This window comes from Fusarium poae, chromosome 1 (assembly GCF_019609905.1).
Source record: "Fusarium poae strain DAOMC 252244 chromosome 1, whole genome shotgun sequence".
Lineage (NCBI taxonomy): Eukaryota > Fungi > Ascomycota > Sordariomycetes > Hypocreales > Nectriaceae > Fusarium > Fusarium poae.
The window spans coordinates 1,956,986-1,977,223 of record NC_058399.1 but is presented as its reverse complement, the minus strand read 5'-3'; the positions used below and the strand labels follow the sequence as shown (position 1 = coordinate 1,977,223).

Below are 20,238 nucleotides of genomic sequence, written 5' to 3'. Positions count from 1 at the left end.
GAATGAATATTTTGCCCGCGGGGAATTTATTCGGTATGCTGCTTCAGTTGTGAACAATCCGCGACTGAGCGGTGGTGGTGATCAGCTTCTCGAAAGTTGGAGCTTCGCGGGCTCTGGCCGTAACAGCTCTGTGATAACTCAGAAAGAAATTTTCACCCAGAAAGGGTATGACGTAGTTGTTTTGGTCGGTGAGGGAAATATGGGGTGTGATGGCTGAAAAGTAGACACACGCGCGTGTTCGGCAAAGAAATATCGAAGGAGGTCGATGAAGCTTGGGAAGCAGTCCAAGGTCGAGTGCAGGTCGATCCGAGAACAGCTTTTATCCGAGGCCAAATCGTGCCCTGTCAGTTACAAAGATGAAGCCGATTATTCTCTTACCGGCTGGCGTGGGTGGTAAGAAAATCTTGGGTCAATATGAAGAGAAGAGAAGAGTATTTGGTGAAGATGCGGAGAGAAGGTGCAGGATGGGGAAAAGGCATCTTGCAAATCGTCAGGTTGAGGTACAAGTGGGCCTTTGCGTAATGCCCAGGTGCCGGAAGACGGAAGCTACAGAAGTGGAGGTACCTTCCAGGCAAACCTTCGACGGTACAATACAAAGAAATTCCGGGTTTAAGGATCGGATAATCTTTTCAGCTTACAGCATGTATCAGTCCTGTTCATCATGATATTTTTCTGCAGCAGATGAAGCAGCGCATAATTGGGCAGTTGTTAACTTAGGCTCATGGCGCAGAATGTTATTCACAGTTGCTATATCGATATGAGCGACTGGTCTTAGATCAATACTAGTAAGACCAAGACCGATATCTTGTCGGCATGGGCTATCTTCTCATGATGGACATAGGTAACTACCTACTAGATATGTTTATCTATTTCCGCTGCCTCTCTGATAACAAGTGGGGTAGCGGAGTGGCATAAGCCGCCCAAACAGAAGCAGAACACCTTGAAAATGGAAACTCATTAGATACCTACCTAGGTTGGGTCCTAAACAACCCACCAGGGAAACTTTGCTACATATAACTCATCATGGGGAATGAATCTAACTTCAACATAATACTCACCTTTTTTTTGTTTACCAAACAGTCGGCAAGCATATGCTCAGTTGCACAGCCGTAAGCGTAAAACCGCAAACTGCAGGGTAAGCAGCACACATACGATGGAAACAAATGGCAAATAATTACGACTTGATTTATCTTCATTTCGACTTATGAATACCTCAACTATTCTTCAGTTGCACTATTGGGGAATTACTGTTAAGCTTGTATCTCTTCTTATATCGTCAGCAAGCCGCCATAAATATCTCAACTAATGTAATAAACATACGCAGTCTTCTTATAAGATACCCAGACTACTGGGTAGCAGAAAAGTTGGCCTCCTGGGGCTTAGGATACAAAAAATAAACAGCCTAAGAGCTATAGTCTAAAGAGCATAAGCTGACCTACTAATTTCGCTCCTTATGCTTCCAGCGGCCAATTCTTCTGACACCCTGAGGCCGGATCACTCTTGGTTTTGACGCGAGCGCGTTCGGATTAAACTACCAGTTAGTAGGCTTACATACACCTAGATACATCTAGCCCGAGTCAATCCGAGTAGAACGTTAAGTTATGTAAATAACAGCAATTTAGTTTCCGGATGTTTTAATCTCTGGATATCCTCAAATTCTTTGTTATATGGTTGATGAATGAATCTGCTATTTGTAGTTTAGTCTAAGCAAACTCACATCAGGATAATGGTGACGTCTTTGGGGGTGTTAGACTACACTCAGCCTCATGGTGATTTTTTGAGCAAGGTTCTCTCAATCTGACAGAAAAGCGTATGCTGATCACGACTGTGCCTATCAACGCTTGAGGACACAATAAACTTGACTTCTAAGAGGCTAGACGAAACGGTAGAAGAGTCTATATCTTTTTGGACCATTGATGACGTTATTTACGTTTTGTGACCTGGATTGTACAAATACTTAATGTCAAGGTAATAGTAAAGGTACTAAGGTAAGGTATGTTCAACGACCTATTCTCGATCTTATGAATATCCGTTAGTTTAGGGATTCGACAACCTCTGAAACAGGCACCTTGAAGTTCCTATTGGTTAGCTCTGGATCCACGCCATGCAGCACTCGTGAAACAAAGTTATCATAAACCCCGCCATATAATGGATTATCCTTTCTAAATCGACAAAGTCATTGCGTGTTGGATACTAAACAGAAACCCGTTGTTATCTCGAGTAGGTTTGTGTCCAAGAAAAATTGGGAAAAAGGGAGGTTAAACATGAGTTAATTTGTCAGTTAAGACCGAAAGGTGTAACTCGGATCTTGACGCAAAGTCTTATAGAAGGGTTATATTTAGGGTACTGGGACTAGAATACTGGGGAGAAGGAGGGGTAGATAGCTGTCACTAGGTACCTAAGCTGGTAAAGATATTAATAACCTGCAAAGATTATTGTCTGGCTGTGAACAAAGCCATCGTCACACGCCGCAACGTATTGATCGACTGGAGAGAGAGATTCTGTGTTACAATCAACTACCAAAGCTGTATAGACGACCTAGCTGTGTACACAAATGCAAGCCATGCATATACCAGCAAATATTTGGAAGGAAATTAACACCACCCCAAATCATTCATGTATAAACATGATGCTTGCTATTATGCATCCCTGGAATACCCTGGCGCCTGGCTGGGGCAGGATCAAATTGCCTCTCAAGACTGGCAAGCCTCCAACCGAAATGGGTTGAATTTGAATTCCAGACAAGGCCAGTCATAGCACGACAAAATTAAAACGGCTGTGCAGCAGAGACTAATCTCCATTCCAAGTAACCCCGTCTGACGTTTCTGACACCAAATTACACATTCAAGGGCGCCCCTAAAATAGGCTCCATTCTTAAGGTCCGTTACCCCTCGGTACTCAGGGCACCCGACCACTGTACTCCACCTCTTCTTCTGAGCTGCCCTGAAGAACTGCTGCTCATCAGGTACGCCAACCTCGCTGTCGGTGACCCCATTTCGTTTATTTTTGGCAGCCCCATCAGCGCCTCACTGTCACAACAAAACCCTTGCGAGCTTCCAGTTCTTATGCGAGTTCCACATCCACTGTCGACGTGGTAAGGGGCAGAACCAGAACCAGAACATCAGCGCCACAACATCCCCCTTGTATTCGATTTCTGCCAACAGCTGGCCTCTGGCATTCTTCCATTTACTCTGCCGCCGGACGCAGTACTCAGTCTCTCGATTTCCAATTTCCCTGACACCTGGCGCCCTTCTGCACAAGCTGCTCCCTACATCCGACTTTCGTATATGGAAGGTAGCTCGAAGGAGCCAGATAATCGTTCCCATCCCTGACACGAAGACTGTAACTCCCACTCCGATCTCAGACGACAACAACATCCACAACCATGTCGCAACCGCAGGAAGTCGCTTCGCCTGTGATCGAATCGCACACCGGTCCCGATCCCGTTCCAGAGATAAAGAAGCAAGAGAAGCAGGAAACACAGGACACAGGAGAGAAGCACGATGCACCAGAAGTACAGGGGAAGAAGGATATACCAGAGACACCAGACAAGCAAGAAATACCGGTTGAGATGGAGGACAAACCGGACAAGGAAGAGACCAATGAAAAGCCCGACGAGAGAACAGAGAGGCTTGAAACGAAGCTTGAGGAAAAGCTTGAAGACAAGTTTGAAGATAGTAGCGAGGACGACTCTGACGATGACACTGAAAAAAAGCAACATCAGACAGTGAATGAGAGGCCAGAGGAGAAGCCAGAGGAGAAGCCAGAGGAGAAGCCAGAGGAGAAGCCAGAGGAGAAGCCAGAGGAGAAGCCATCGCAGACCGATACCAACATCAAGAGACTCTCGTCTGGCATGGAGTCTGACGACAGTGTGTCGGTAGGTCTTATCACATTCCTTTCTCGAACACTGCTGTGCCAGTCATACAACAAATTGCATCCCTTATCCCATTCGGATACTAACCGAATACATTAGGCATCCGACGCAGACGATAAGTTTGAAGATGCTGTAGCGCAATCCCCTACACGTTCACTTACCAAACGAACCATCTCGCATGTCAAAGCTCCCAGCAGTTCAACAGAAGAGCAAGCTGATCGGCGGTCTGAGGAGTCGTACACTCGAGAGGATATCCAGGAGCCCAGTTTCGCCAAACACAAGGCAACTGCCTCTGAGTCTGGTAGCATTGCAAGCAGCATCCAAGAAAGGCAATCGCGACGGAAACCATCAGTGGCCTCATCGCGTATCTCCAGCACATTGAATCTGGATAATGTCAGCCTTGACGACGATACGCCCCCATCTCCATGTACGGCAAATCCCTAGTTATCTTTTTGTCAAATGAAACATGCTGACATACTACAAGTACCAAAAGACCTCCCGCCAAAGCCAAGCAGCAAAACAATTTCACTGAATAGCATCTCTCTCCCTTCTATGCCATGGTCGCCTGCCGCGGAGCCTGCAAAAAGCCCAGTGCCACCGACAGCTACACTTGCGCCTTCCCCACCGGTGCCTCAGCCTCCGCCACCACCTAGTCGAAAGCTAACAAGCCCCTTCTCTTGGCTTTCTCGAAGCTCGAGTAAAGAAAGAGAACCTCCCCTCCCACCGCCTCCTACTGGTCGAAGAAACACAGGTGGTTCTATTGCTACCCTCGCCAGCAACCCCGAAATGATGCTGAGTCGACTCGAGGAAGAGAAGGACGGAGACTCGCTAACTGGCGATCCTGTCCAACGGGTAACTTTGCAAGACAGGTTCAAGCAACTAAGACAACAAGAAGAGGCTGCTCGTGCGTTGGCAGGCGGCGAGAATGTCAAATATGACGGGGCACTTGGCCTTAGTTTGCCTGGCGATGATGGACAAACTCAAGACAAACCCCCGTCGTCTCCTGTCCCGCAGCCCATTTCTGGCCTAGCGCCAGGTACAGTTTCCGGGGTTAACGCCGGCCCCTCTGCCATTTCAGAGGAGAAAGTCGACTGGGACTTGTGGCAATCTGTTGTTTGTGAAGGGCCAACTGCTGTGGCTCGCACAAGCGCCGAGGAACTCAACAAAGCGATTGCAACCGGCATTCCTAGCGCCATCCGCGGTGTTGTATGGCAGGTGCTGGCTGACAGTAAGAATGACGATCTCGAATTAGTATACAAAGATTTGGCGACCCGAGGCACAGATAAGAGCAAGGACCGCAACAGTCACAGCACAACCGCCAGCTCGTTAAGTAACGGAAACCTTAGTGTTCACAGCGGAGATGCCGTTGCGTCTTCCGCTTCCTCCATTAACTCAGACAATTCAGGCAATGGTCCGTCTTCTCCTCCAAACGAGAAGAATGCAGAGGCAATCCTGAAGGCTCAAGCTGCGGCCGCGGCTGAGAAAAAGCGAAAGGACAAAGAGGATGCTGCTTCGTTGCAAAAACTTGAAAAGACGATTCGTCGTGATCTTGGTGCTCGCACAAGCTATTCTAAGTATGCAGCTGCTGCCGGGCTTCAAGAGGGCCTGTTTGGTGTCTGCAAAGCATATGCTCTGTTCGACGAAGGTGTTGGATATGCCCAAGGCATGAACTTCCTTATCATGCCTTTGTTATTCAACGTAAGTATCGCGTTTCTGTCGATTTATTTAAATCATAATACTGACACAGCTCCAGATGCCCGAGCAAGAAGCTTTCTGTCTTTTGGTGCGGTTGATGAACCACTACAAGCTACGAGATCTTTTCATCCAGGATATGCCTGGGTTGCACATGCATCTTTATCAGTTTGAGCGCCTGTTGGAAGACTTTGAGCCAGCACTCTACTGCCATCTCCACCGAAAGGGGATTTCGCCTCACCTTTACGCTACGCAGTGGTTCTTGACGCTCTTTGCCTATCGATTCCCCCTCCAATTGGTTCTCCGCATTTATGATTTGATCTTCTCCGAGGGCCTGTCGGCGATCTTGCGCTTTGGTATTGTTCTCATGCAGAAGAATGCCAGCATCCTCCTAGGGTTGTCTGATATGCAGCAGCTCACCACATACTTGAAGGATAAGCTCTTTGACGTGTATATCGACAAGGATCCCAGCCAGGGCAGCCTTCTGGAGAATGGATTCTTTGGAAGTTCAAGTTCCAGTATGGATAAAGAAGTCTACCGTGCAGACCAGCTCGTCAAAGATGCTTGTGAAGTCCATATCACCCCAGAGATGCTCAAAGCCTATAGCACTGAATGGGAAGAGAAGACCAAGGCCGAGAAAGACCGCGAGAATGAACTCATGGAACTTCGTTCAGCCAATCACAACATTTCTATCAGGCTCCGGAAGATGGAGGAGAGAGTTGAAGCTTGCGATCGTGAACAGGCCGATCTAGCAACAGAACTTGTGCATACCAAGGTTGAAAACCAGGAGCTCAAGGATGAGAATGATAGCATGCGAGGCCAGGTCCGCGAGTTGAAGATTGTCATCGAGAAGCAACCGATGGAATTCGAAGAAAAATGGAAACTCGAGCGTGATGATTTGATGAAACGCAATATGCATGTCCATGAGGAGAACCAGAGACTGGAGAAGGAACTGGGCGAACTAGAAGAAGAGTTGGTTCAGACCAAGCTGCGATATGCAGAGGTGAGTATCTCTATTGCTCCAACACACCGTGATAAGTTACTAATATGTTGTTCCCAGATCAACTCTCAGCACGAGACCCTCAACCGCAAGTGGACTGACTTGAAACGTCAGTTTGCATAGACATGTCTTTTCAACGCAACACGACCTTGTTTGGTTATTTGGTCCCTGACCATCCTTCATGTATAAAGTATTCTTGTTTAGCCGATTCTTTTAGCTTATGACAAGCTGGCTGGTTATTGCCTAGGTATTTGGTGGTTCGTTAACTGGACATGGCGAACCAGGCATGTCGTAATGATGGTAAACCCGGAGAAAAGACGATGGCACAATCATTTTCAGCCACCCCACACAAATATTTATGATCTAAATCCATCCGCCCAACACAACGACATTGTGTAGACATGAGAGGCGAAGTTTGCAAGTTTTTAATTTTTTCTTTGACAGTCTTTAGACTGAATTTAGCAAGGTGGCGTAAGGAAATGATACTCTGGTTACAAACCCGTACGGTGTACAGTTTAATAGACGGAAGAATAAATCACAAGTCACACTTTGCAATTGAAGAGAGCTTGATCATGACATTAAATTCAGCGCAAGAAAATTTTTTATTCCTTTCCTTAAGGACCCATTCCGATGCGTTATGTTAACCTCATTCTGTCGTTAACCATGAGACAGTGAGAAATCCTTGAACACCATACCAGGGGCCAACACTCCTTCCTTCACCAGCTTTTAATGACAAGCTTACTTGTGGAGCTTGCGCTGGTAGAAAGCGAGCTCCTCACCCTCCAGGATGTAACCATCGACACGGCCGGACTGGCCGGGTCGGCTGGAAACAACGGCGTACAATCGACCGGCCTCGAACTGCTTCTCGATGGCGCTCTCGACCTTGCCGCGGGCAGACAGACGAGCAGCCTGCTTCTTCTCAACGGCGTTGGACTTCTTGACCTCCTCCTCGGTCTTGCCCTCCTTGGCGGCCTGGGCCTTCTGGCGTCTTCGGCCAAGAGCCTGACCGTAGTGGGCCTCGTACCACTGTCGGAAGGGAGCGGCATCAACCTGGACGACGGCGCTCTTGGTGAGGGTGTTGGTTCGGACCAACTCGTTGTTGGAAGGGTGGTAGGCGACGGCAATGACACGGGTCTTGCGGGTCAGGCCCTCGGAACCCCAGGCGAAGTTACCGGAGTCGAGACGGAGGGCACGGTACTTGTGGTTACCACCTCGGGTTCGGACGGTGTGGATGCGCTTGGGGCCAATACGGGTGTTGGCACCCTGGCGACCAGCCTCGAAAGCGCGCTTCTTCCCTGTTGTGAAAGGTCAGAACGTATGTCCAAAGGATCATACGGGCTTTCGGAATTATTACGCACTGTAGTAGGCACGCTTGGCACCGGAGGCGGAGCGCTTGTGTCGAGAGTCACGCGAGATACCCATGATTGCGGTTTCTGTGATGGGAGGAAAAATCCCAAATGGTTAGCCAAGTCGTCTTTTTTCAAGGCGGGGGAAGAAGAGAAGGGCAGAGGAACTCAATGAGCAGGATATTCGAGATGAAGATATCGTCGAGCAGCGCCGCGTATTGAATTTGTCTCTTGTTCTCGTCGTTTGGCAACCTACCTGATGATGTTGGCGCTCACCAGGCAATCGAATTGGCGGATGGTCGTAAGAGTGAACTTTTTTGGCGGAACGAGGGTCAAAGTCTAGATTGCCAAATTCCTGTGAGTATGTGCACCTTCGGTAATTCGGAACTGGGGATGTTCCACTCCGAGGTGTTGAAAGCCCTAACCCCACTTCCTGAGTCGTTGACCAATAGCACAACACTGAGCTTGCAATCATCAAGCGGGCAATCTTGGGACTTCTTTTGTGATGCGTTAGTGCAGTTATGGCTATTTCTCAGGTGATTGTTGCGCGACGACTTCGTTCTGTTTATTTCAATACATAATGTTTTTCTCTATCTCTAAAACCTCAGCCTCCAATCTTTGAAGTCTCTCAAATGTGATAGCAACAATGAGCAGAATCTTCCAGAACTAATCCTCTTGAAATCTCAATGTCTGTCCAAAGCGCAACCGAGTGAATACTTGGCGCTGACAGATCCAATCTCTAAGAAGACATGGGATTGACAGGCTCGTTCATGACTGCATTGGTGTCATTCCCGCCCGAAGCCTACTTTGAAATTTCCTTCTTTTCAGCTTTCTTCTCCTTCGAACCCTTTCCACCCCTTTTCTCCTCCTCATTCTCCTCTTTCTCGATACCGACCATGTCAATATCATGAAGCAAATCAGAAGGTAAGAACGGAGCCTCGTCGGTTTGAAGCTCAGGTGATGGGAGTATAGAAGGCTCGTGCCCGGTGACAGGGCAAAGAGAACCGAGTTTAAGTTGGACGACTTTCTTGTCCCAATGAATTGACCCATCCGAGTCATAAGCTTCATCATCCCAGTGCGAGAATCTGTGAGCCACAAAACCCATTCGAGGAAGAGGCAAACATCGGCCCTCCCGATTAGCACGTTTGTCTCCCTCTTCCTTCAGTTCTGCAAAGGACGGCCACTCGGCCCCATGAGGTGGCATCATTCGTGCTTTGTTGAAGCAGTTAACGGCTGCAAAAACAGGTGAAAGATGGTCCTCAAATTTCTTACCACCCAAGAGTTTCATCGTGGGTCCGCTCTTATCCTTGGTGCCTTCAACATCTTTGGCGCTGGTCTCCGCAAGACGCTGCTGTACCTTTTGTCCAAGTTTCTTCGTCTTTGATTCCGCCAGGGCAGCTTTGAAAGCCGTCAGCTCGGCCGGGCTTTGAGGAACAAATGGGGATTGGTCAGCGCTCATGTAGCGCAGGTTAGCCACCATCTTCTGAAAGGCCTGGCGCTCCTTTGTAGCGAAACTGGTCCAACTTTTGGATTGAGACCAAGCGCCAGACTCGGATCCATTTAGGTTCAATGTGTTCTTCACGGTTGCGCTGAACAATTGACCCAAAGTGCGTGTAGAAGCTGGGCCTGTGGGAGCGTTCTGGGGCGGGGTGCTAGGTTTCTGATCTATACCTCGAGACTTTTCCTGAGAATGAGCTTGGTTCTCCCGTTTAATGTTGATCTTGGCAGCTCTCAAAGCGCTGGGAGAACCCTGCGCAGATTTAACTTGTCGTGTTGGAATGAAACCGGTGGTCTTGGTTTGTTCAGCAACCTCTCGAAGTTCCTTGCCGATCTGCTCCCGCTTGGTGTCATCCTTGCAAACAACACCGAGAAGTTGGCAGTCTTTACCAGCAGGCACCGACATCATCTAAATATCAGGATACTTGTCGTTGTTTGGAATGGCCGATACACCTCTGCTCTCCTGCTTAATCTTTTCAACCTGCGTTTTCAAGTGTGTGGCACCAGAAGGACCATTGGCGGTTAGAATGGGACTCGACATGCTTGGTTTTTGCCCATGGTGGCTTTTGACCGACCTGATATGAGATGGGCGGCTTCGATCATCCTTCTCGGTAGACGAACGACAATTAGACTGCTCCTGCGTATCGTACTCTGTTCCTAACTGGCTCTGATGCTGTATTTGTGGCCGAGATTGCTGCTGAGGATGGAGATAAGCCTGTGGAGGAAGCGGTCCGTAGAGTGCACCGCCATCTTCATTGGGCAGAGGTCCATATACACGTTCGAACTGACATTCGTAATCGGGGGGACACCCGGTATTCGGAGGCTGAGCCAAGGGCATCTGCCACGGAGCTGGAGGCATAGGCCAGGCTGCGAACGGCATCATGGATGGTACCATAAGAGGCGGCATGTGCGGCGACACGAATGGTTGGTAGTCGATATGTTGATGTACTTGACTGTGGTATTCAGGGTAACACTGGCTGTAAGAAAGGGGCGGGAAAGGCGCAGAAGGCAGATATCGTGTTGGCATGTTGACAGGGGTAGTTGAACGATGAGACTTCAGTCCTCGTGGCTTGCCTTCTGGATGAGGAGTAGGGGGTCTCCATGTACGCCTGGGGGATCTGGTCCTGCTTCTGGAATTTGTCGATCTCGCAGTTCTTTTGGCCACGCCAGATCTTGCTCGATGGCTCTCTCGAGACGAAGTTGGAGGAGTGTAGACCGTAGGTTTGAGACACTCTAGTGACTTCTTCGGGGTGTAGACAGTTGGTTTGAGGTATTCTACCTCTGCAGAAGAAGAGTTGACACTCTCACCATCGACCTTGCTACTTTCACTCTCAGTCTTCTGATTCTCAGACCTCTCGTACTCAATGGTTGTCTGTTCTTCGCCAACTGAGTTTGATCGTCGAACCTAGCCTCTTGTCAGCTTGGATGTCTCGGTATTCTTGCATTGTCGCTTCTCTACCAGTCTTGGGCTTCGAACACTTCGCCCATCGACTCCCTGAAGGGCAGGGAACATCGTGTCATATTTATCCGGGTCGATAGTGATTGAAGGAAGTTCTATGCTCTGACGTGGTTTTAGGTGGACACTCTGAGCTGAATGATGTATTTTCGCTGGCAGAGGTAGGGGATCGTCCTCGTTAGAAGAGCCATCCTCCAAGGTCGGTACGAATGTGGGCGCGCAAGGATTCATGTTTGCCAACCCTGAGACACATGTGATATTGCGAAGAGAGATACTGCTACAAAGTCGAGAGGCGAAGCTTTCTTTGGGCCTCGGGTAGGCACAACGTGCTTGGTAGGCTTGGATAATATGCGAGTAGATGGTTAGGTGCTTGGCTTTGGTTGCATTTTTGTTGTCCAGAGCACTACGATAAACCTGAAGAAGTAATCATATTAGTTTGAAGTTATTATTTATTATGAGATGCATGCCCTTACCCAGAAAATCCGAGTTCAGAATCTAAACAAAGAGCAAACAGTCGAGTTGATTAGGGTGGCTTGGGTGGGCAGGACGGGCAGTGTCGTTGAACCAATATAAAAAGTGACAACTTCGGCTCGACGCGTATAGCAAATATTTAGTACTGAAGTCGCGAAGTAAATTATAAACCCAGGCGCGAAGCATGCGCGTGTGGCTTTGGATGTGAATGCGTGTGCAGCCGATCGCCAGCTGCCAGTGAAATGCTAGTAAACAAACCGCCGTGCCTGACTGATACAAGGCGGATATGACCAATCTTGAGCTTCAAAAGGTGCAGCAAATGGGAGAAGAGAAGAGGGAAAGTAGAGATGCCAAGCTGTTAAAAGAGATGAGTGAGTAGAGAGGATCTTGAGGTGGCCGAAGGTGATGAGGTTGGTGTGCTGGGCGATCCCGATCATTATTTAATCAAGGCAGCAGCAGTCTGTTTTCTTAATATTTTTTAGGCTACTTGATACCAGTTCTAAATCAATAGACATACGATCAGTGATTCAGTAACAGCCTCCGCAACAAGAGTTTGGTATGGCATCTTCTATCGAGTGTGACTACCGACAAGGCCACAATTTAAAACATCATATCGTCGCCAACAAAATGTACTCTGATGACTCCAGGAGTCCACGGAATCATCCTAATATGCTCCATTGTCTATGACTTACTGTAATTGAAGAGTCAAGAGGCAAAATGAAGGTCTCGTGTATGAACATGAATCTGCCTTTCAGATCAAACATAGGTAGGTAGGAGGTGCAGTATTAAGAACCATATTATGTCGAGGCTTACTTTTTTTAAGAGTGTTCCACTCTACTTGACCATCTGATTACTGAATGATCATCAGTTCATCCAAATGAGACGCCATCTCTTTTCTTTCTTTGCCCTTACAACTCTCCTCGAACAACCAACCATACAAGTTTTAACAAGTACCATGTCGAATTAGATGAACCAATTATCAGGATCAAGAAGTGTACTATATTAGAAATAACTATGTCAGCTTGGTCTACACCCTTTTCGGTACTCATGAGGCTCAACTATCACAAGCTTACAGACATGGATCTGGTGTAAGTGACAGAACCAATCAACCTCTTCCCAACAAAGTAGAAGGATTTCATTCCAGGGGTCACAGGGGAATACCTAAGTTTAGTACCCCCACCAAAAAGACCCAAACCGAGGTCCGTACCTTAGTACTAACCTATCGTACGAAGCAGGAGCTAAGAAAAAAAGGTACGTACCTACCTACTTAATCTAATCTCGCCCTGACGACACGGAGGCCAGCAATTATTTCTTGGTTGTCCTCAACATCCGACCCCATTGCATGATTGATATCTTGCTACTTCTCCTCCATTTTTGTCAAGCTTGTTTAGGTAGTCTGAGAACAACAAGATCAATATGGCTTCTCTAAGGACTCTTACCATCACCAACCGCTGTACGTTTCAACCCCTAAACGCAACACCGCTGTCCTGTCTGTCCTGGTAATTAACACTATATAGCTCCGAAGCAACCCATCAAGAACCTCCCAGAGTCGATCGAGGTCCAACCCGACACCACCGTCGAGGATCTCAAGGTACTGATCGCAAAGGAGACCAAGCTCGGTGACCACAACCGTATTGGTGTCTATGATCCCACTACCAAGAAGACCCTCAAGAACCGCAGGGCTCGCCTCGTCGATGAGCCTGCCGTAGTTGCGGCCGGTGAGGTCCTCATCAAGGATATGGGTAGGCACCAACTTGCACAATGACAACCAAAGACTTGCTAACCAGTGCAACAGGCCACCAAATTCCTTGGAGAACCGTTTTCGTCGTCGAGTACTTGGGTCCCCTCATTTTCCATGCCCTTTTCGTCGCAGCCCGCCCACTTTTGTACCGCAATGGAGACGGCGACATGTCCCAGACCCAATGGATTACTTTCGCTATGATCATGCTACACTTCGTCAAGCGCGAGTATGAGACTCTCTTCGTCCATAAGTTCTCCGCCAACACAATGCCCTGGAAGAACATTTTCAAGAACAGCTTCTTCTACTGGGCCGTCTCTGGTGTTGCCTGCGCCTACTCCATCTATAACCCCAACTCGCTCGCTGCCAAGGCCGACATGCCTGCCATCGACGCTGTTGGAGTTGCTCTGTACTGCTTCGGCGAGTTCATGAACGCCCTTGTTCACCGATATCTCTCCTCTCTGCGATCCACTGGTGGTACTGAGCGCAAGATCCCTGTTGGCTACGGCTTCAACATCGTTACTTGCCCCAACTACTTGTACGAGGTACTTGCATGGATTGGAATCATCATTGTCAGCCGTGACTGGACTGTCGCTGTTTTCATCTCCATTGGTGCGGCGCAGATGATCAGCTGGGCCAAGGGCAAGGAGCGTGCCTACCGCAAGGAGTTCGGTGACCGATACAAGAAGAAGCGCTTTGTCATCTTCCCTGGTCTTCTGTAAGCAAACAAAAAGTTGTTTGCAGATGAAGGCGTGGATTTGGAAGGATAGATAAGCCAGGCTAATGAATAGCTGGGTAAAAATGGTGTCATGTGTGGGTGTAGATACAGTGCATAGATTTGAGACTAATGCTATATGATATGTCGAGTAAAGAGTGCCTCGCAGTATAATTGTACCTTCAACGCCAAGTCGTGATTCCCATAATACAAGTACCCAGAATTGCCATTAACATTGTGTTTCGTTTCCCATAGGCTCATCGTGACATCGTAGACATGGACGCTGAATCCGATCCTTTGGCGCCTCTCCCTACACTTGACTCTGCTTCTGTCATGCTCCGACTAGCATCCGAAAATGCACCCGGCGCATGATTCTCTGTGTCGATCTCCATATCGGTACTCAGCGTCTTGTTCACTTCGATGCCCTTTCCCCTCTCATCGGCATCATTGTCTAGATCCATGGCCCGTTCACCCTCATCCTCGCCTCCGCTCTCGCTCCCACTCCCACTGTAGCTCCCACAACCACTACAGCTGCAGCTACCATCGTCGTTTGCCAACCTAATTGTCTCCTCGAGGACAAGAAAGTCACGCTCCAGCACCTCGGCCCAGTTCTGTACATTACCAATTTCTTTGAGCTTGTGCGCCGCAGCGTCGGCCTCACGCGCAAGCTTGACGTTCTCACGGCGTAGCCCGTCTGTCGCACGCTGTACATCCTGAGCCTGCTTGTTCAGCACTGCGGCGTTGGAGTGCAGCGTCGATGCGCGCCACTGAAGCTCAGAATCCATCATGTTCTCCAGCGTTGCGACGACGGCGCGGCGAGCCTCGGCGACATGGCGCTGCGTCTCGGCCGAGGGGAGCGTGGGCTGGAGGTGCGAAGATGGAGGAGACGATTGCTGCGCTGCCGATGGAATTTGCGCGTGGGCATGAGCATGAGCGACAGACGGAGATGCGATTGTGGGAGGAGGAGATGTCGGCGGGCAGGGAGATAACGAAGAAGACGATGATGACGAGGAACCTGTCGCAGCGGCCGAGGAGGAGGCTGGCTGTTGTGAAGAAGCCGCTGCAGATGACATGATGAATATAAGACCAAGTCGCTGGTCTGTTGGCGTAGCTTGAAGTAATTGGTTTATAACGTTAGATAATGAGAGATGTAGCTTGGCCGTTTCATGTTGCTGATACCTTACACTGCATCTTGGTGGGGTCGAGTAACACTTCGTCTATCATGCAGCTGATGCACAAGATCATGGGATCTACCCTTCTCGGTCTGTATTACATCTACCTCGAAACACTGTATATCGGTCAACACATATCGCCACAGCACTGGCCCTTATATATAGAAACAAAATAAGTAGTGAGTTTTATGTCCGGAATAATCAAAAGGATGTGTAAGCCACATTAGATTCATTATATGCTAATATCGTACAGGGAACATTTCTCTGCCTTTTGTCGTACCATAGGAAAACTCTTGATTCCGTATATCTATATTCGCAGAGTAGCCTGATATTGATCATCATAAGGGTATTTCCCCTAACTTTTTGTTCCACCAAAGACGACGTTTCTTAACATTAACCCATGCACAAACTTTAGAATCTCTCACCCCAAAAGAATTAAATGCAGATAACTTCCAAACGTTCTGTCTGATGTTTAGTCATTCAAAAGCAGCTGCAACCCCAACGCCAAGGCTATGCGATAAATGAATGGTTGCCGACGCATATTTGTTCATTTGTGCGCCGGTTCGAAGAGCCTCGATAAGTATGCAGAATAAGACCCGATTTTTCTTCTCTCCGCCTTTATGCAAAGAATAAATAATAACTGCGCTAGGCAGCTTGTTTCAAGTTGGTGATCCAAGTAGTAGAGGCCCGGCTCCATCTAAAAGGCGACTTTGCCTCCATTGAGACGAAGAGGTACTGGGCCGAGTGGCCCGTGAGTGGGAAGTATTCCTTCATCAGATGATATGGAAGATAAAGAAGATAGCGAGCTGAAGCCCATGTGGCCTTTGCCAAAACCACCGTTGCGGCCCATAGAGATACCTGGGTTAGCCATGAGAGCATCCGCTCGGTCAAAAACATTCCCATGGAACGCTGCTGCGAAGGAACTATTCTGGGGCGTAGTGGGAACCGTCGCCTGCATTGCAGGCCCCAAAGCGGCACTCTGCGGTGTGATGGGAACTGACGTAGGTGACATACCGCGAGGGTATGCCTGTCCGTTCATAGCACCAGAAGGGTGGAACAGATAGTGCCAAGGTGATTTATAGATGATGTTGCTTGTCTCTTTGATACTTTGTTGAATCGGTCGCAAACGTGCCCGAGTGTCAGGGGGGAGTGGCACACTATTAGGCCCATACTTGATCTGAGAAATCATGTCTGCCCACGAGTGACTGAAGTTACTGCAGAGACTCCAGAAACTTGCCTGCGTCCGAACGCCTGGCTCCTTCAACTTGATCTTAGACAGTCTGTTTTTGAGAATCTCTGTCTGCTGGATGACCTGAGTACACATAGCAATTAATCCTTTCCAGTGCTGGAGAACACCTTCAGGAGTCCGCTGGTACATGGCATTTCGTAAGCCACCAGCCAGCTGGGCGTTGAAGTTGGGCAGTGTGCCCATAACGAGATCAGTAGATCTTTGCAGAGCCAGGAAAATCCGTTCAAACTGTCGATCCTCTTCTGTAAACTCGGATGACATCCCGCGACTTCCAATTGAGGAGAAGGATTCTCCTGATCGAGGAGTGGCCGAGGTAAGAGTAGCAGTGCGCCCATTACCATTGAGATATGTTGCAGAAAGAGGTGTGGGCACTGGAACGTCGGTGGTAACGCGCAGATTAACCGGATTGTGAACTAAAGTACCGTTGCGGTTGCGAGCCCCATTCGATCTGCTGATAGTGGGAGTTGCAGATGGTTCTCGCGCATGTGGTCTGGCGGTGCGTTCGCCAGTTGAACCACCCTTGGGTCCGCCTTGTCGACGAACATCAGCAGCACCGACAGATGACAAAGTGACGCGCAGTTCCATGATACTGTTGTATAGGGACATGAGCAGACTCCGAATATATCGAGCATCTCCAAAGTCCACGAATGTACCAATGTTATCGGCCAAAAGTGTGCAAACATGGCCATAGGCGCTAACTAGAGTCTGGCATGCCCTGTGCACGTTTTCGTTTTCTCGTTGAGAATGATCATAAGGCTCGGCCGACGCGTTTTCATGTTTCTGTAGCTCCTGCTCCAGTTCTTCAACATGTGAGTTGGTGTTGTAGAACACTATTTCGAGACTGGATCGCTTGGCTGAGCCGTCACTTGTCAAGCCCATTAGCGCCTGGATCATGGGATGAATCTGGAAGACTGAGTAGAGGATTCCCTTGGCAGTTTCAATGACTGGGTCAAATATCTTTGACTCCCTGCGTCGTTCAGGGAGAATTGAAAGACGCCTCACGTATATCGGGCGTGCGAGGTAGGGTTCTGTTGGTGTTGCCGGACTCTTGGTTGATACTTGATTTCCTTGCATAGCAGAACCATGACTCAAACCACGATAATGGCTAAAGCGGTTGTTTACCTGCATCTCGTCAAGCGTGCCGAGGTCAGAAGGCTTTCTTGAGACGATTCCCATACGCCTGCTGCGACCATCTGATCTTTCTGCTCGGAGCAGGCTTTCAGAGTTGCTGCGAACACGTTCATTGACGTTTCCGATTGTCAGAGGCATAACACCAGGTCTTCGAAAAGCAGTGTTTTGCTGCGAAAGCCCTCGATAATGCGATCTTGAGGGTATCGGAGGTGCTCGTGATCCAAGATTGGGAGAACGAATGTCAGGCAAATCGGCGCCCTGGACCTTGACAGGAAAGCGTCCACTAGCCACTCTCTTCAAGGGAAACCGGGGGGTTTCCGCACCCTCGCTCGATTCATCTCCTGTATTGTCGGATTCGGATCGACCATTAATAGTGTATTGCTTCAGGTATCGCTTGATCTGCAAAGTAACCGCCACCTCCGTCACTTCATTGTCCTTTTGAACACCTTCGTGTGGAGGGCTCGCCGCTTGTACTTGAATTGCATCTCGTGGTGGAAAGCTGATAGGGTTTCCTTCAAACTTGATCACCTGCAACGATCCCATGTCGGCAATGCATATGGGTAGCTCTCGTATTTGGTTCTTGGGTATAGACAGCACTTTCAATGAAGAGAGTCTTGCAATATCTGCTGGAAGAATTCGAAGTTGGTTCCGGCCAAGGTCAAGGATTTCCAAAGATGTCAGGTCACACAACTAGTCATGATGTTAGATGTTACTTTAAAATCCAGGGGGGGGAAGGGATTTACAGGCATAGGAAATTCCTTGATCTGGTTACCCCGGATGTTGAGGTATCGTAGTGATGTGCATTCGGAAAAGCGAGCAGGCAAGCTCGTCAGTTGGTTATGAGACAATGCCAGTCTGGAGACCGTATAAGCATCAGCATCTGGCCGTGTATTTGAGGACGAGTTTTTGGACGAAGAACGTTCCAATTCGCCTTTCACAATATCGACAACTTCATCTGGCAGCTTCTGGATGCCTTTACGACTTAGGTCGATAGTGACTCCGGTTCGGAGCCCTGTGCTGACAGCACCGGCTTCTGCGGCTTGACTTTCGCTTTCGATTGCATTTTGCATAGCCTCGCGCGCGAGATTGATAACCTGGGCTGCCGACATGCTAGTGGTTGAGAGAGATGAACTGGATGGGACGCTGCGAAGGCTAGGGATAGGAGGAGGCGGCGGAGGGCCGTTGGATGTGGCAGCTGAGTTTGGAACTGGACGGCGTCCAGATGTGTGATTTTCAGGCAAGCTTCGTGGAATTGAAGCCTGTGATACAGAACCGACGGACGAACCGGCGAGTCGGTCTGGCCGCTCCATGGCGAAGGGTTCAAGTATGAGGAATGCGCAGCTCAAGTAGGAAACGTGGGGATGGCGCGCCGGTGGAGTAACCGATCGAATCGAATCGAGGGGGTGGTGGTTGGAATCTGAATGACGATATGTCGATGCTTGAAGGATAAGACGTTTCAGAAGCCCCTCTGTTGCTGTGTCTGCGGTTGTCTTTTAATCAAAGCGCAGGCGCAAACGGGGAACCGTTTGTCTCAGCGGGAGCCAAGCCTCGGGTCGTTGTTTGTAGTGTTTAGGCCAATCAAGGCTGTGTGGGCGACGAGTTCGATATGGTCATGATTGTAAATTCAGTCAAAGCCAGAAGACGGCGCGACGTTCAGGGTTTGGCCCGTTGTATCGAGGTGAGAGTGCGTGGGTGCGAATAGGGATCAAGGTGGAGTATACTGCGTCGTCGGGCTTGAAGCTTGATTATGGGAGCGGCGATATCAAAGAGATCTGTTGAGTCAAAACAATCCAGCGATAGGATTTGTACAGAGATGTTGAAAGAGGAATGCTGCGGGAAGGGCCGTGGATGAGGTGATGCAGATTCGGGAGGCAATGAATGAGGTCGGATTGAGATGCCGTGTTTGGCAAAGTTCAGCACCAGGAGCCGAGTAGGATGAAGAGGTAAGGGTGGTGAAAATAACTGGGATGACCCCCGTTGATTATCCCCTAGACCTTGGCTCTGCTCTGGTTCTGGTTCTGGAAGTTATCAAAAAGTCAAACAAAACAAGAATCAAGATGGGTCCAACAAAGGTTGAGAGATGTTCAGGAGCTCGCTCGGTTACTCGAGCTGCACGTTTCAACCTAAAGCTGCGGATGTAGCCAATGAATTTGAGGTTGCATTACTCAAGAAAGCAATTCTTGGTAAGAGCATACCTATCTAAGCATTAGGGAGATAGGTTAGTAGTCAGGTACAGAACAATATTTCTTGCCTCCTTGACTCTGAATTTCTTTTCCCAGATTCCATTTTCCAACCGCCCCTGACAGTAGTCTGAAGGCAAACAGTCCCCCATGTCTCATGGAAGCTTGGATAGGGGATAGCGTATCAGATAGGGGTAAACTTGCATTCTACCATGGATGAAAGTGTTTTGGTCAGCAGAGGCTGGAGAGGCTAGCAGGCCAGACATGCACTGGAACTGCTGAGCCTTTAGTGGAAGAGTGGGGCGTCCACAGCGCCAACGGATGGTTGGGTCATCCATCTCCTGCTCCAGCTCCGCCGTAAAGTGAAACACAGTGCGGGGCTGCTGATCGAACCCTCCTCTGTGGCCTCACCCCAGAAACCTTTTTCATCACTACCTAACAAGCACGTTTCTACATGCCTATTTGGGTTCTGAGTGGTTGCGGTTCAGCCACTGACGCACAGTATGAGGATAGGAACGGGATACAGATGAAATGGAGGAACCCATGCTCACCGGTTGGAGGGATCAGGCTTACTTACTAACTCCTAAGTTGTGTCGAAACAAGAATCAGTTACATGCCAGCCAAGCGATGCAATATGATACATAAACCAATTAACTATAACCTCCTAGACTCGACTCACTTCAGCTTAGATGCATGACACGAGACGAAGCGAAGGAC

At 48.8% G+C, this 20,238-nt stretch overlaps 6 protein-coding genes across 6 annotated transcripts; 2 read left to right on the top strand and 4 right to left on the bottom strand.

Annotated features, from left to right (window-relative positions):
• Window positions 1-3,385: 3,385 nt before the first annotated feature.
• FPOAC1_000658 (uncharacterized protein) lies at window positions 3,386-6,689 on the top strand (the record flags this gene model as incomplete). The annotated part of the gene is made up of 5 exons (XM_044845269.1): window positions 3,386-3,877; window positions 3,974-4,301; window positions 4,359-5,572; window positions 5,628-6,569; window positions 6,627-6,689. 5 exons carry the CDS (start codon window positions 3,386-3,388, stop codon window positions 6,687-6,689), a joined length of 3,039 nt encoding a protein of 1,012 aa, XP_044711185.1.
• Window positions 6,690-7,304: 615 nt separating this feature from the next.
• RPS8A (ribosomal protein S8A) lies at window positions 7,305-7,988 on the bottom strand (the record flags this gene model as incomplete). Its single annotated transcript, XM_044845268.1, has 2 exons — window positions 7,305-7,861; window positions 7,925-7,988. 2 exons carry the CDS (start codon window positions 7,986-7,988, stop codon window positions 7,305-7,307), a joined length of 621 nt encoding a protein of 206 aa, XP_044711184.1.
• A 726-nt stretch (window positions 7,989-8,714) lies between these two features.
• On the bottom strand, window positions 8,715-10,922 carry FPOAC1_000656 (uncharacterized protein; the record flags this gene model as incomplete). The annotated part of the gene is made up of 3 exons (XM_044845267.1): window positions 8,715-9,818; window positions 9,861-10,814; window positions 10,869-10,922. The coding sequence occupies 3 exons, from the start codon at window positions 10,920-10,922 to the stop codon at window positions 8,715-8,717; spliced, it is 2,112 nt and encodes a 703-aa protein (XP_044711183.1).
• A 1,830-nt stretch (window positions 10,923-12,752) lies between these two features.
• On the top strand, window positions 12,753-13,796 carry FPOAC1_000655 (uncharacterized protein; the record flags this gene model as incomplete). The annotated part of the gene is made up of 3 exons (XM_044845266.1): window positions 12,753-12,789; window positions 12,854-13,078; window positions 13,132-13,796. 3 exons carry the CDS (start codon window positions 12,753-12,755, stop codon window positions 13,794-13,796), a joined length of 927 nt encoding a protein of 308 aa, XP_044711182.1.
• A 250-nt stretch (window positions 13,797-14,046) lies between these two features.
• Window positions 14,047-14,862, bottom strand: FPOAC1_000654 (uncharacterized protein; the record flags this gene model as incomplete). Its single annotated transcript, XM_044845265.1, has 1 exon — window positions 14,047-14,862. One exon carries the CDS (start codon window positions 14,860-14,862, stop codon window positions 14,047-14,049), a length of 816 nt encoding a protein of 271 aa, XP_044711181.1.
• A 796-nt stretch (window positions 14,863-15,658) lies between these two features.
• Window positions 15,659-18,651, bottom strand: FPOAC1_000653 (uncharacterized protein; the record flags this gene model as incomplete). The annotated part of the gene is made up of 2 exons (XM_044845264.1): window positions 15,659-18,031; window positions 18,085-18,651. 2 exons carry the CDS (start codon window positions 18,649-18,651, stop codon window positions 15,659-15,661), a joined length of 2,940 nt encoding a protein of 979 aa, XP_044711180.1.
• Window positions 18,652-20,238: the final 1,587 nt, after the last annotated feature.